Below are 14,469 nucleotides of genomic sequence, written 5' to 3'. Positions count from 1 at the left end.
TCCCAGGTTCATGTGATTCTCCTGCCTCAGCCTCCCAAGTAGCTGGGATTACAGGTGCATGCCACCACACCCGGATAATTTTTCTAGTTTTAGTAGAGACCGTTTTCACTGTGTTGGCCAGGCTGGTCTCAAACTCCTGACCTCCGGTGTTATCACCACTTCTACACAACATGATTCGGGAAGATCTGTGTAATAAAGAAAAAAATAATAAAAACAAAAGGCATAAGGATGGGAAAGAAAAACATAAAACTGTCATATTGACAGATGACACAATTGTTCACATGAAACAATTAGAATTACTAAGTAAGTTTAAGAAATTTTCTCAGCCAGGCACGGTGGCTCACGCCTGTAATCCCAACACTTTGGGAGGCTGAGGCAGGAAAATGGCTTGAGGCCAGGAGTTCAAGGCCAGCCTTGGCAACATGGCAAGTCTCCATCTCTATAAAAATTAAAAATTAGTCCAGCATACTGGCACACGTCTGTAGTCGTAGGTACTAAAGAGGCTGAGGCAGGAGGATCACTTGAGCCCAGGAGGTAGAGGATGCAGTGAGCTGTGATCATCATAGCATTGTAGCCTGTCCAACAGAGTGAGACTGTCTCAAAACCAATTCTCTAGACACAAGATCAACATATAAAAACCAATTGTCAATTTTTCCTTTGTATACCAGCAAACATTTAAATAATGAAAGTTTTAAAAATACAAAATGTTCAATAGCATAAAACATTAACGATTTAGAAATAAGTTGATATGAAAACTTCTACCCACCCACATATATATGCAATATTTCGACAGAGCGGTTGTTTACATACAGCACAGACATGGAACTCAATGATTAAACTTAACGAGCACCTCCCGTTAGAAGAAGTCTGGGGACCTGAGGTAAGAGAAACATTACCTTGCAAATTGTTGGTTTTGAATAACTAATCTGGCATTCTGCTATTAACAAAAACTTGATAGAAATACTTCGGATTTAAATTTGTTTTGGTAAATCAAATCCTATTTTTATATTGAATTGTATCATCGTAGTTTTTAAATGCTTCATCTTAATTTCTGTTTGATCTTTTGTTGATTCTATTTTAATTTTCACTGCTGTAAATATATGTTTTCAGATTATTAAATATCTGTTAAACATGTAAAAACATCAAGAGTGAGTCTTTGTAAAGACTACTTAGCTCCCTGACTTCTTCAGGTTTTTACTGAAAAATCAGGTCATCAATGAGGATTTCCCTGGCACCATATGAAAAAATTTAACCATCACTTTCATGAAAGCCCATCTCTCCCCTCCCTATTTTCTTTCTTTTCTTTTCCTTTTTTTTTTTTTTTTTTTTTTTTTGAGACGGAGACTTGCTCTGTTTTTGAGACCGAGTGCAGTGGCACAATCTCGGCTCACTGCAACCTCCGCCTCCCATGTTCAAGCACGTCTCCTGCCTCAGCCTCCCGAGTAGCTGGGACTGCAGGTGTGCCACTGCCTCCCGATTAGCTGGGACTGCAGGCGTGTGCCACTGCCTCCCGAGTAGCTGGGACTACAGGCGTGTGCCTCAGCCTCCCGAGTAGCTGGGACTGCAGGTGTGCCACTGCCTCCCGAGTAGCTGGGACTACAGGCGTGTGCCTCAGCCTCCCGAGTGGCTGGGACTACAGGCGTGTGCCTCAGCCTCCCGAGTAGCTGGGACTACAGGCGTGTGCCACTGCCTCCCGAGTAGCTGGGACTGCAGGCGTGTGCCACTGCCTCCAGCTCATTTTTGTATTTTTAGTAGAGACAGGGGTTTCACCATGTTGGCCAGGCTGGTTTCAAACTCCTGACCTCAAGTGATTCACCCGCCTCAGCCTCCCAAAGTGCTGGGATTACAGACATGAGCCACCTCGCCCAGGCTCCCTCCTCTACTTTATTTAATATCATTAGCATTTATAACTATATGACACATTACATAGCCTACTTTTAAAATCTTATTTATTATCTAGCTCCTTTACTAGAATGTAAGCTCCATGAGAAAAGGAAATTTTGTTTTGTTCTCTGCATCTAATCTATTGTAGGTGCTCAATAAATATTTGTGTACCAAATTAATTAATTAAACATGATATACCTACTCTAAAGAGTAATTTTCTAGTATTTAAAATTCATAAGGGGAGCAGGCATTGTGGTTCATGTCTGTAATCCCAGCACTTTGGGAGGCCAAAGCAGATGGATTGCTTGAGCCCAGGAGTTCAAGACCAGCCTGGGCAACATGCTAAGACACCCATCTCTACAAAAATTACAAAACAAAAAAATTAGCTGGGCAAGGTGGTACATGCCTGGAGTCCTAGCTACTCAGGAAGCTGAGGTGGGAGGAGCACTTGAGCCCAGGTGGTTGAGGTTGCAGTAAGCCATGATCACAGCTTTGCATTCCAGCAGGGGTGACACCGTGAGACCTTGTCTCAAAAAAATTAAAACATTAAAATCATAAGGAATTAAGTCAGTTAAAACAAAACTTACCCTCCTAACTTTTTGTTGAAGGACATCCAACGGTCTGGAGTTAGGAATAGGTGTAAATGATAGGTGAGGATGATATCCCCACATCTTATAAAAGGTACCTAAGTATTCTAAGATTCTTGCTTCATTCGGTATGATATGGTACAATGGTTCTCAAACTTCAGCATACATCAAAACCACCAAAAGACCTTGTTAAAATAGATTGCTGGGTCTCACTCCCAGAGTTTCTAATTCAGCAGATCTTGGATGGGGCCAAAAAATTTGCACCTCAATGCTACTGATACTGCTGATGTGGGGACTACATTTAAGAACAATTGAAATGGTAGCATACAGTCTAGAAAGACTCTGGAGTGCCCACACCAGGCCCTAAATGTTCGATTCTACTGCATGAGAAACATAAAGCTCACCACTGAAAGGGTGAATTCAGTCTGAAGTGTGAATATAATAGAAAGCAGGTACCCGCAAAGACTAGGTATGCCCTCATGAATAAGGCTCCTCTTACTGAAGGGTGTCATTATTACACTGTGACACAGAAAAAAAGAACAAGACTCAGTAGATACGATTATTCATATTAAGAAATAACTAAATAGGCAACAATATAAATAGTCCTGCCTGTCCATATACAAAAATATATAATGATACAAGGCTATTAAGTCTTTACTAGCAATGCTTCGTTGTAATGATATATGCAGAGTTGCTGAATGTTTAGACTATACCATGTACTTTCCCAATTAAACTCATGTTAAAATTCCATCTCCAATGCGGCAGCATTGAGAGGGGGAGCCTTTCATTGGTGATTGGATCATGAAGGCAGAGCCCCCAAAAGTGGGTTAATCCATTCACAGATTAATGGATTCATGGGATAATGGATTCATGGGTTTCATGGGAGTGGGACTGGCAGCTTCATAAGAACAGGAGGAGAGACCTGAGCTATCATGCTCTGCCACCTTGCCCTGGGATGTCCTGTGACACTTTGGGACTCTGCGGAGTCCCTACCAGCAAGATGACCCTCACCAGATGCCACCCTTTGACCTTGGACTTCTCAGCGTCCTTGGAAAGGAATGAATTCGTTTTCCTCATGAATTACTCCATTTCAGGTATTCTGTTATAAGCAACAGAAAACAAACTAACACACAGCGAAAGCCTCCTCGGCCCGGCACAGGGTGTTCAGGCTGTGTTCCCAGAGCCTCCGCAGCTGGCACCACCCTGCACGTGAGTCACGCTGTGGAGTCCCTCCCCTGCTTTCTTGGGGTTTCCTTCCCTGAAAGACTGCCACCAGACGGGGCAAGTATGGCAACATGGGCACACAAAACATTGAGTCTTTACAGTGATGCTAATTAAAGCCAAAGGAGATATGACAAGCCTGTCTTCTGTGAAAATTCCTTGACAGTACAGGTCAATACAACGCTATGCACAACAAAATTCTGTCCGTCTTGTGATCTCACCCTTTGCTTTTTATACAAATACCTTCCACACTTTTCCCAGAAGTCTGTCAAAGTAGAGCTGGAACATATGTGTTCTCTGTCCCCGATTACTATGTACTTCCTTAGTCTTTCACATCCCAGTACCACTGGCGTGAGGAAGGAACCCATAGCCAAGGCGACCAGGCAGCGTGTACCCACAGCTGAGTAGCAAGTGGGCCTTCTGCTCCGTTTAGTCAGACTGTGTTTTTGGCTCAACCCATGCTTGTGGTTACCAGAATATAAATGGTAAGCCACCTTCTCCTCCTAATCTTTCTTATTTTGAAAATCATTCTTTATTTTTGTTTTTACTATGTAATATGTTCATGTAAAACTCCTCCTCATCTTGATGGCCTACACATGTTACTCCTAATTCAGTTATGTAACATGTTACATTTTTATCTGGAACACATTTTAGCCTAATATTTTTTTACTCAAACAAATCTCCCTCAACCTGGCTGGGGTGCTGCCACTCTGCAGAACGACCTCTAAACATTGCTCTCATTGTTGCATCCTCATTATTCATTCACATTCCTAGGAGAGAACTTGGGTTGGTAGAGCTGCCCTACCACCACTCCAGCTGTGTCCTGGGGTAGGGAGCAAAAGAATCTGTGCCTGTCAGCTTTTGGAATGAAAGGTGGGGACTTGGAATTACCCTCACTTTCATGATTTCCAAGAGGAACCAGAGTTCTATTAAAAATGATAATGGACAAAGGAAAAAAAAAAAAAAAAAAAAAAGACAAATATCCACAAACATTGCTCTCAGGAAAAGGTGATACTGGGATCCTTTAATTAAAGTTATACTGTTAAATTAGCTACAGATATTTCATCTCCTAGAATAAATGAAAAGTACAGTCATGCATCACTTAACGATGGGAACATGTTCTGAGAGATGCTTTGTTAGGCCATTTTGTCATTATGCAAACATCATAGAGTGTACTTCCACAAAGGTAGATGGTACAGCCTACTATATAACTAGGCTATATGATATAGCCTATTGCTCCTAGGCTGCAAAAACGTACGGCATGTTACTATACCAAATAATGTAAGGAAATGGTAAGTATTTGTGCAACAGGAATTTTTCAGCTCTGTTGTAATCTTATGGGACCACTATTGTATATGTGTTCTATCAGGGACCAAAACATTGCTATGCAGCACATGACTGTAATTGATTATTGGAATGGAAGTAATAGTATGTGGGATATGTCAGTATCCTCACATTTCATGATATCCAGGAAAGTAACAGCAGGCACAATCAGAATTGTACCACACATCTGAATAAAACAGCTTGCAAAAATTTCAGGTCAGGTGTCATGGCTCATACCTATAATCCCAGCACATTCGGAGGCTGAGGTGGGAGGATTGCTTAAGTCCAGGAGTTTGAAATAAATCTGGGCAACATAGTGAGACCCCATCTCAAAAAAAAAAAAAAAAAGCCCAGGTGCGGTGGCTCACCTGTAATCCCAGCTCTTTGGGAGGCCGAAGCAGGCAGATCATGAGGTCAAAAGATTGAAACCGTCCTGGCCAACATGATGAAATCCCATCTCTACTAACAATGCAAAAATTAGCTGGGCATGGTGGTGCACACCTGTAGTCCCAGCTACTTGTGAGGCTGAGGCAGGAGAATTGCTTGATCCCAAAAGGTGGAAGCTGCAGTGAGCTGGGATCGCACCACTGCACTCCAGCCTGGCGATAGAGCGACTCTGCCTCAAAACAAAAAAGTGAAGCTTAGCCAAGCATGGTGGCACATTCCTGTAGTCCCAGCCTCTTGGGAGGCTGAGGCAGGAAGATGGCTTGAGCCTAAGAGGTGGAAGCTTCAGTGAGCTATGATCATGCCACTGAACTCCAGCCTGGGTGACAGAGTGAGACCCCCTCCCTACAAACAAAACAAAACAAAAAACACATTAATTCAACAAATATATCTTGACTACTGTGTGTCAGACTGAAGATATAGGCCCAGTAATAAGCTTAAGCAATAAGCTTCCCTCTAGAACTTGTAATTATCACCATCTAGTCATGATGACATTTTTGTCCATGGAGTTGCCATGAGGAAGTCTCTGAGACTATGCAAGAGCTGATTGATCGCAAAGCTCTCTTGACTGGGACGTTGTTCATGAAAAAGAAATACTTCAAGATATGTAGAAAAAAGAAAAATACCATTGTCTTAGTGCATTTTGTGCTGCTGTAACAGAATGCCAGAGGCTGGGTAATCTATAATAAACAGAAATGTCTTGGTTCATAATCCTGGATGGTGGGAAGTCCCAAGATCAAGGGCCTGGCACCTGGTGAGGGCCTTTCTGCTGCATCATCAGATGGCAGAAGGCAAAAGGGGTGAGAGGGTGAGGGCGAGTGAGAGAGCAAGCAAGAGGGACTGAACTCATCCTTTTGTAAGGAACCCACTGCGTGATAACGGCATTAACTCATTCATGAAAGTAGTGCCCCTGTGATCCAAACACCTAATGGGATCCATTAGACCTCACTTCCCATCTCAACTTTTTGGACCAAGTTTCCAGCACATGAACTTTGAGGGATGCATTCAAACCATAGCAACCTTGAAGGATGTTGGTAGACAAAAGCTCAGATACATCCAAAGTAATTGCCTTACAAGGTTTCTTGTTTCCTTCAGATGAGAAGCTTTCAGAGATCAAGAATGGTGGAGGAAGAGTCCTTTAAGTAGGGTGTGAAAACATACAGGATCTAAAAGAACCCAAAAGCAATGCCATGTAATAATAGGATCAGATATCTGCAAGTTTTAACAATGATTTTCTTTCATTTTATTTGTTTTAACAAAGTAACTTTTTAAAATACGGCTTGTTTCATCTGTGTTTTCAAAAAGGCAGGCAAGAGACATTTTGTATCTTGAGACCCATAGAAAGACACGGTAATGGTAATGGGGATAAATGAAGATCCAAGGGGAAGATAAAAACCCAAGCGTATACCATCTTAACTGTTGTTTCTGTACCTTATGATCAAAGCTGTTTCTATCCCCAGTTAAGCATCTTTGGAGGATTTTGTATGTTGTTGATTTAGGAAAATAATATGCTTACGTATTCTCAACACTCTAATTTAATTGTTTATAAATACAACATTTGCTTTCACTAAGCTTCATTTTTTATTAAATTGTAACCCAGTAGAGCTCTTAAAGTGCTATAGAGCACTGCAGTGGTAAAATAGAAGGGAAAAGCCATTACATCTCTAAATAATTTTTCAAGATAAATGAGACTATAATTTTGCTTATCAAAGTCATAAAATGACCTTAAGAATTTTGTCTTTGTTTCTTGTTCAGAACTATAAACACTGTTTTTCTTATGGCATTGGAAAACCAGGAGACTTAAATCAACCATACGAGATTATCAACAGTTCTAACAGGAACCACATATTTTGGCCCATGGGCCATTCTGGAATGTATGTATTTCGTCTGAAGATCCTGGATCCAAACTATAGGTGAATATATGTGTTATTGTAACAGTTTTAGCATTGTTTCTTCAAAATGAAATTTTTATTTATTTGATGCCTACTATGCATTCAATCATTGTTATTCTTGTTATTTACATATTTGCTTTTTCATTTTATAGCAATCACATGAAACATTCTATGTGGGTAGAATATTTTATATTAAGTGTCAATTAAATTAATCATTTTACAATTACATTCTGAGGACTTTCCTGTGTTCGGCTGCCATGAAAGATCCAAATATAAGCGCAGTCTTGTCCTTCAAGGCACTTACAATTAAGCTGCCTGGAGAAGGAGGAGTGGGGGGAAGGGTACACATAAAAGCCAAGAAAAGTTAAATCCGAGCAAGACACAGGAGATATTTTTATAATTATTTGCATTATTGACAGGCACAATAGTAATTCAGACATGGGGAAGATTAATACTATTTTGAGCAGTAAAAGAAAACTTTCTGGAGAACACAGAACATCAGCAAAATTTACATTGCCAGAAGACTGGAACAGACACTTCCAGTGAAAGAAATCACACTAATAACAGAATGGAGCTAAATGTTAGCAAAATGTTAGCACATTGTTTATGGCTCGTGGCGGTGCAAAGGAAGGCAGAAAGTGCCCTGAATGAGGAAGGTAGAAAACAAAGGAGGGAGACACACTTAAGGCAGTTCATAATGTTTAAGAAAGTTTCAGCCCATGTCCTAGAGACTTCCGTTAGTGTCTTCACTAGGGAAGTGCTATGATGGAAGCATAGTTCTAGGGAAATCAGCCTGAGAATAGCACAAAGAATGGCACAGAAGAAAAATAAACTCTACATGGATAATGGAGAAGGGGGACGTTAACAAGGAAGGAGGTCAAAGGAAGACCTAGTGGCCATAAGAATGGAAAGAAGAGAAAAGAGTCTAATGACAAGAGATTATATCGATCTCATGAGGCAAATACAGAAGGAATCGATAGAGTTTCATGTTTTCTAGACCAGGTGATTAAAATAATGGTATTAGGCCGGGCGCGGTGGCTCACGCCTATAATCCCAGCACTTTGGGAGGCCGAGGCGGGTGGATCACGAGGTCAAGAGATCGAGACCATCATGGTCAACATGGTGAAACCCCGTCTCTACTAAAAATACAAAAAATGAGCTGGGCATGGTGGTGCGTGCCTGTAATCCCAGCTACTCAGGAGGCTGAGGCAGGAGAATTGCCTGAACCCAGGAGGCGGAGGTTGCGGTGAGCCGAGATCGCGCCATTGCACTCCAGCCTGGGTAACAAGAGCGAAACTCTGTCTCAAAAAAAAAAAAAAAAAAAAAATAAAATAAAATAATGGTATTTTCTTTGACCACAATAGGTCATGGGGTGGTTTTTCTTTGGGTGAGGTATTGAGATAAGAGTTCTGACTTTGAATTTGAGGGGACAATGAGATATCTAAGTGAAGATATTCTATATACAGTTAAGAATTCTACTTTGGGCCTGGAGTGGGAAGGAAGAGCTGATGATAAAAAGTTAACAATACAGATATATCTTGTATGGAGATCCCAGGAGCATACATAAGTTAGCTGACTGATTCTAAATAGAGAGTGGAAGAGCTTTGGGAGATACCTGCTGTTAGGGGGGATGAGGAAAGGGGCAGAGCAGTGAGTTCTTCAAATAAAAGAAAAATGAAGAAAAAAATAATTTTTAAAAATGCAGTAAAACAGGATATTTAAAGGTGTCCATCACTAACAGGTGCCAAACATGTTTCAAAATCATGATTATCAATGCAGGACTTGGAAAGAAGATGTCTCAAAACTGGTTATTTCTCCTATTAGCCTCTGAGCTATTCAAAGGCAGCTTAGAAAGAAGGCTGGGAGTTCATAAGAAAGGCTAATGGTAAGGATTTCTTCCAAGAGAGTTTTCTGAATGCTGTGCGTTTTCCCCTCCTACCCCTGGAGAAAAGAAAAGAGGGGGCTTCGGAAAACCACTCGAGGACACTAACATGGCTCTCCTGGTTTGGGGATGGGGGAACAAGTATTATGCCTAATTCCCATCTAGAAAGTTTCAAGGTAAGAGGCTGCCTGCAGGTACACTGACAATAGGGGACTTTTAATGGGACTAAGAAAGTGATATTTTATAGCGATACGAGGTATAATCCATGAGGAAGATAAAATATTCATGAACTTTATGTACCCAACAAAAAGCCAGACGATACATGAGACTAAAACTATTAGAAACAGGGTAAGAATATGACAAAAACACAATTTTATTAGGAGACTTTAATATATCTTTCTCAGAATTTGGTAGATCAAGTAGTCATAAAATAGATAAGCAAGTGGGGAATGTGAATAAAATTATTAATTAACTTGACCTAAGTCAAGAGATACGTAAAATGGAGTTTCGGCTTATCTATGAATTAAGACCCAAAGTCAGCATGTAAGGATAATATTGTATGTGGCCAAAATTACTTTTGATTTCCCGTAAAAGGTGTCACGCTGGAAACTGCAATAGCGTCTCTCGGCGAGTCCAACAGAGCCAGTAGTTCCAGCAGCATTTGAGCAGATCACCGTTTCTTTTGTTTTGTCCCACTTGAAATACTTGATCCACGTGTTAAGCCATGTGGTAGTAAAAACGGGTGCTGTTTCTCTGTTAACACTACAATCATTTACTGTGTAAGATGTTCACGTGTGAAAGGCTCAGCAGAACTAAGACCAACTCTGAAAAGGCAGGATTCAAATTTCCCATCTCTCATTCACTGTGGAATAGAAGCACACGGAGTGGGTAGTGGGGAGAATCTGCCGTATCTTGCAATACCTACAGAGCACACGCATTCTCTTCCAGTGCCTAGGGAAACACTATAAGTGGCAATAATCTTGTGGTGAACCAAATATAAAATTTTAACAAGTGAAAGAACATAATTTTATAGGCTACAATTCAGGCTAGAAACTAAAAAATATAAATAGCCCTCAATTTCTTAAAATATGACAGATTTAGTGTTCAGGGAAAACCTTTCCTGCACAGTACGTTTAACATGCATACACCTTTTAAATGCACAACCACACTGGCGGGAAACTAAGGGAATTATTTGTAGGCCAGAAATTCCAAAAAAGTGCAAATTCATTAGATCCTATTGGAGTTATCTAAAGACACTCTATCCTCCCTAGGGTTATCTGGGTATCCCTGGTGACCTGAATCACAAGGCAACATGTAGGGGAGAGGGGAGCAAGTGCGGGGCCCTAGCAGAGATGGAGATTAGATCAGAAAACCTGAGGCTTTGAAGGGCACAATCCTTAGGGAAGATGACAAGGATGCATGCCTGAATCAAGCCTCTAACAAGAAAGCCTATGCTTTGAAGTTTTGAAGCCAGGTACTGATATCTCTGCTCTAGCTATGAAAGTTCTAGATGAGGCTGGGTATGGTGGCTCACGCCTGTAATCGCAGCACTTTGGGGGGGCCAAGGTGGGTGGTCACCTGAGGTTAGGAGTTCGAGACCAGCCTGACCACCACAGCAAAACCCCATCTCCACCAAAAATACAAAATTAGCCAGGTGTGATGGCAGGCACCTGTAATTCCAGCCACTTGGGAGGCTGAGGCAGGAGAATCACTTGAACCCAGGAGGTGCAGGCTGCAGTGAGCCAAGGTCTCACCATGGCACTCCAGCCTGGGCAACAAGGGCAAAATTCTGTCTCAGAAAAAAAGAAAGAAAGAAAGTCCTAGATGGCATCTTGCTCCAATAGAAGGCTGCTTCATCCACACTGAAAGTCTGTTGAGTAGCATAGCCGTCTTCATCAGTCATCTCAGCTGGATCTTCTGGGTCACCTCCTGCAGCTTCTCCATCAGCACTTGCTGCTTCGCCTTGCGCTCCCATGTTACGCAGATGGCTTCTTTCCTTAAGCTTCATAAACCAACCTCTTCCCGCTTCAGACTTTTCTTCTGCAGCTTCTTCACCTCTCTCAGCCTTCCTAGAACTGAAGAGAGCTAGCACCTTGCTCTAAATCAGGCTTTGGTTTAAGGGATGTTATAGCTGGTTTGATAATCTGTCCAGACCATTCAGACTTTCTCTGTATCAGTAATAAGGCTGTTTCACTTTCTTCCCATTCGTGTGTTCACTAGAGTAGCACTTTTCATTTTCCTTCAAACACTTGGCATTCATAATGTGGCTAACTGTTGGTGCAAGAGGCCTCACGCCCAGTCTGCCTCAGCTTTCAATGTGCCTTCCCCACTCAGTTTAATCATTTCTAGCTTTTGATTTAAAGTGAGAGACATGTGCCTCTTCCTTGTACTTGAACACATAGAGGCTATTTTAAGGTTATTGACTGGCCTAATTTCAATATTGCTGTGTCTCAGGGAGTAGAGAGGCTGAGGGGAGAGATGGGGATCAGGGTCAGTGAGCAGTCAGAGCATACATAACACTAAGTCCACTGTCTGATATGGGCGCAGTTCATGTGCTCCAGGACGCCTTCACAGTAACATCAGAGATCACTGACCACAGATCGTATACCAGATATAGTGATAATGAAAAAGGCTGGCATGTTGGGAGGCCAGAGTGAGAGGATAGCTTGAGACCAGGCGTTCAAGACCCGCCTGGCAACATGAGATCCCGTCACTACAACAATTATTTTTTAAAAATATTATCGGGCATGACGGCATGCATCTGTAGTCCTAGCTACTCAGAAGGCTGAGGGGGAGGATCACTTGAGCCCAGAAGGTCAAGGCTGCAGTGAGCTGTGGCTGTGCCACTGTACTCCAGCCTGGATGACAGAACAAGACCCTGTTTAAAAATAATAATAATTGAGGCTGGGCACGGTGGCTCACGCCTGTAACCCCAGCACTTTGAGAGGCTGAGGCAGGTGCATCATGAGGTCAACAGATGGAGACCATCCTGGCTAATACAGTGAAACCTTGTCTCTACTAAAAATACAAAAAATTAGCTAGGCATGGGGACACGTGCCTGTAGTCCCTGCTACTTAGGAGGCTGGGGCAGGAGACCCACTTGAACCCAGGAGGCACCAATTACAGTAAACAAAGATCATGCCAGTGCACTCCAGCCTGGGCAACTGAGTGAGACTCCATCTGAAAAATAAAATAAAAAATTATCAAAATATTGTGGGAATTACCAACATGTGACACAGAGACATCAAGTGGGCACATGAGGTTTATAAAAATTGAAGGTCTGTGGTAATCCTGTATCGAGCAAGTCTGTTGGTGCCATTCATAGTATCTGCAAAGCACGATAAAGTGAAGCCCAATAAAACAAGGTATACCTGCATGCTGTTTCTCCTTAGCCAGTTTTGCTTTCCAATAATTTCGGTTACTTGCCATCAACAGTGGTCCAAAAATATGAAACGGAAAATTCCAGAAGTAAACCATTCATAGATTTTAAATTGTATGCCATTCTGAGCAACATGATGGAACTTAGCACTGTCCCACCTTGTCCAGCCTGGGACGTGAATGATCTCTTTGTCTAGTGTATCAGCGCCATGTGCACAAGCTGCCTGATAGTTACTTAACAGCCATCCAGGTTAGCAGATCCACTGTAGTGTTAAAGCAATACTGTTGTGTTCAGGTAACGCTTACTTTCCTTGGTCATGGCCACAAAGTGCAAAAGTAGTGATGCTGGTGTATTGTTATAATTGTTCTATTTTATTCCTATTGTTCATCTCTTACCATGCCTCATTTATAAATTAAACTTTACCTTAGGTTTGTATGTACAGGAAAAACATTGTTATATGTAGCGTCTGGTACTACCCATGCTTTCAAGCATCTGCTGGAGGTCTTGGAAATATCCTCTGTGGATAAAGGGGGACTACTCTATGGTATTTTGTAGTGGTAGTATCCAGGTGAGGGGAAATCCATGCTTATAAGGCCATCCTAGGCACCACAGCCAGATTGTTTATGAGCCCATTAAGCAAGCATTCGAGTAGCTGGGGAAAGAGACTAACCATATGGCGTTCAGGCAATAGTGAGCGCTTCCTCTCTAGTAAAGGTTTTTTGATAAACATTCACATATAACCCAAAAAATTCAGATGTATTAGTCTCATCCTAAGAATTTCATCTACATACTTTTCCCTAATATTTCTTCTCATCAACTCTTGTTTTTTCCAAGTCCTGGCCATGTAGCCACATGTTTACCTCTGCCCGTGATTAGGCCTCAGCCCATCTCTCCTGTTAGCAAAAGTGGGAAAATATATAGCACTTAAAGATCTTTATGCTCAGAGGCCTTTTCTTCTCCACTGTTCTTCAAGACTACATCTGAATGGAGCTATAGTGCCACAGCTGTCCACATCTGGATTCAGAGCAATCTGTAAATGCTTCTCCTATTTTTTTCTTTGTAGTCAGTGAAGAACTCCCCACGTCTAGGCAAAGGGGAGCTGTGAGTCTGCTATTCATGCACTTCTTTGTGCACTTAGGCATCCCAAGGCCAGTTCTGTACTTACACTTAATGACAGAGTTCATGTGGGCACTTATGACTTACTGCTGGTAAAGATGAGATTAATACTCAGTTATAAGAGGCAGCCAGGTTTCATGGTTACTTGGTGTTTGGGGGTCAAAAGTTCAGTTTCTGCCAATACCCCAGCCATGAGCTGTTTCTCAAGAAAACTGTGACTTGCCCAAGAGTACTTGCATTTGCTTCAAAACTGTGGCGGCATCTGCTGATGTTCCTCATCAGAGCGTCCACAGCCATACAGCTTCCTCATCTGCCACAGACAGAGCAGCACCTTTAGATCTGTCAGGTCGTAAGAGCCACACCTCAGCCCTGTCTGCCTCATCTGGACCATCTAAACAGGCTCTTCACCCTGGATCCCATTCCGGCTGACTTTCAGGTCTCTCTGTATATCTGGAGAAGCACATCCAAATTATGTGTGGTACATGTTACCTCCAAAATCTGAAGTGTGCCATAAAAAGATGAATCCCTTTCTTGTGGAAGGAAGTATAAAAAGCAGCAACTTGTCTTTTACTCTCAGGGTACATCATGCACCACACAACTCATGAGATTTGTCTCCCCCCTTTTTTTTTTTTGTTAGGGATGAAGTCTTGCTATGTTGCCCAGACTGGTCTTGAACTCCTTGCCTCAAGCAATCCTCCCAGAGTGCTAGGATTACAGGTGTGAGCCACCACACTTGGCCTT

General features: G+C 42.0%; 1 protein-coding gene across 1 annotated transcript in view; it reads left to right on the top strand.

Annotated features, from left to right (window-relative positions):
* The window catches only part of CATSPERE (catsper channel auxiliary subunit epsilon), a 163,265-nt gene that overhangs the window by 140,168 nt on the left and 8,628 nt on the right, over positions 1 to 14,469 (top strand). The window contains exons 19-20 of the mRNA XM_017531963.2: positions 794 to 880; positions 7,215 to 7,372. Coding sequence (XP_017387452.1) covers positions 794 to 880; positions 7,215 to 7,372 — 245 coding nt within the window. The remainder of the gene's footprint in view (positions 1 to 793; positions 881 to 7,214; positions 7,373 to 14,469) is intronic.

This window comes from Cebus imitator, unplaced genomic scaffold, assembly GCF_001604975.1.
Source record: "Cebus imitator isolate Cc_AM_T3 unplaced genomic scaffold, Cebus_imitator-1.0 Scaffold75, whole genome shotgun sequence".
NCBI lineage: Eukaryota > Metazoa > Chordata > Mammalia > Primates > Cebidae > Cebus > Cebus imitator.
The sequence above is the reverse complement of the archived record's forward strand: the minus strand, read 5'-3'. Positions and strand labels throughout refer to the sequence as shown.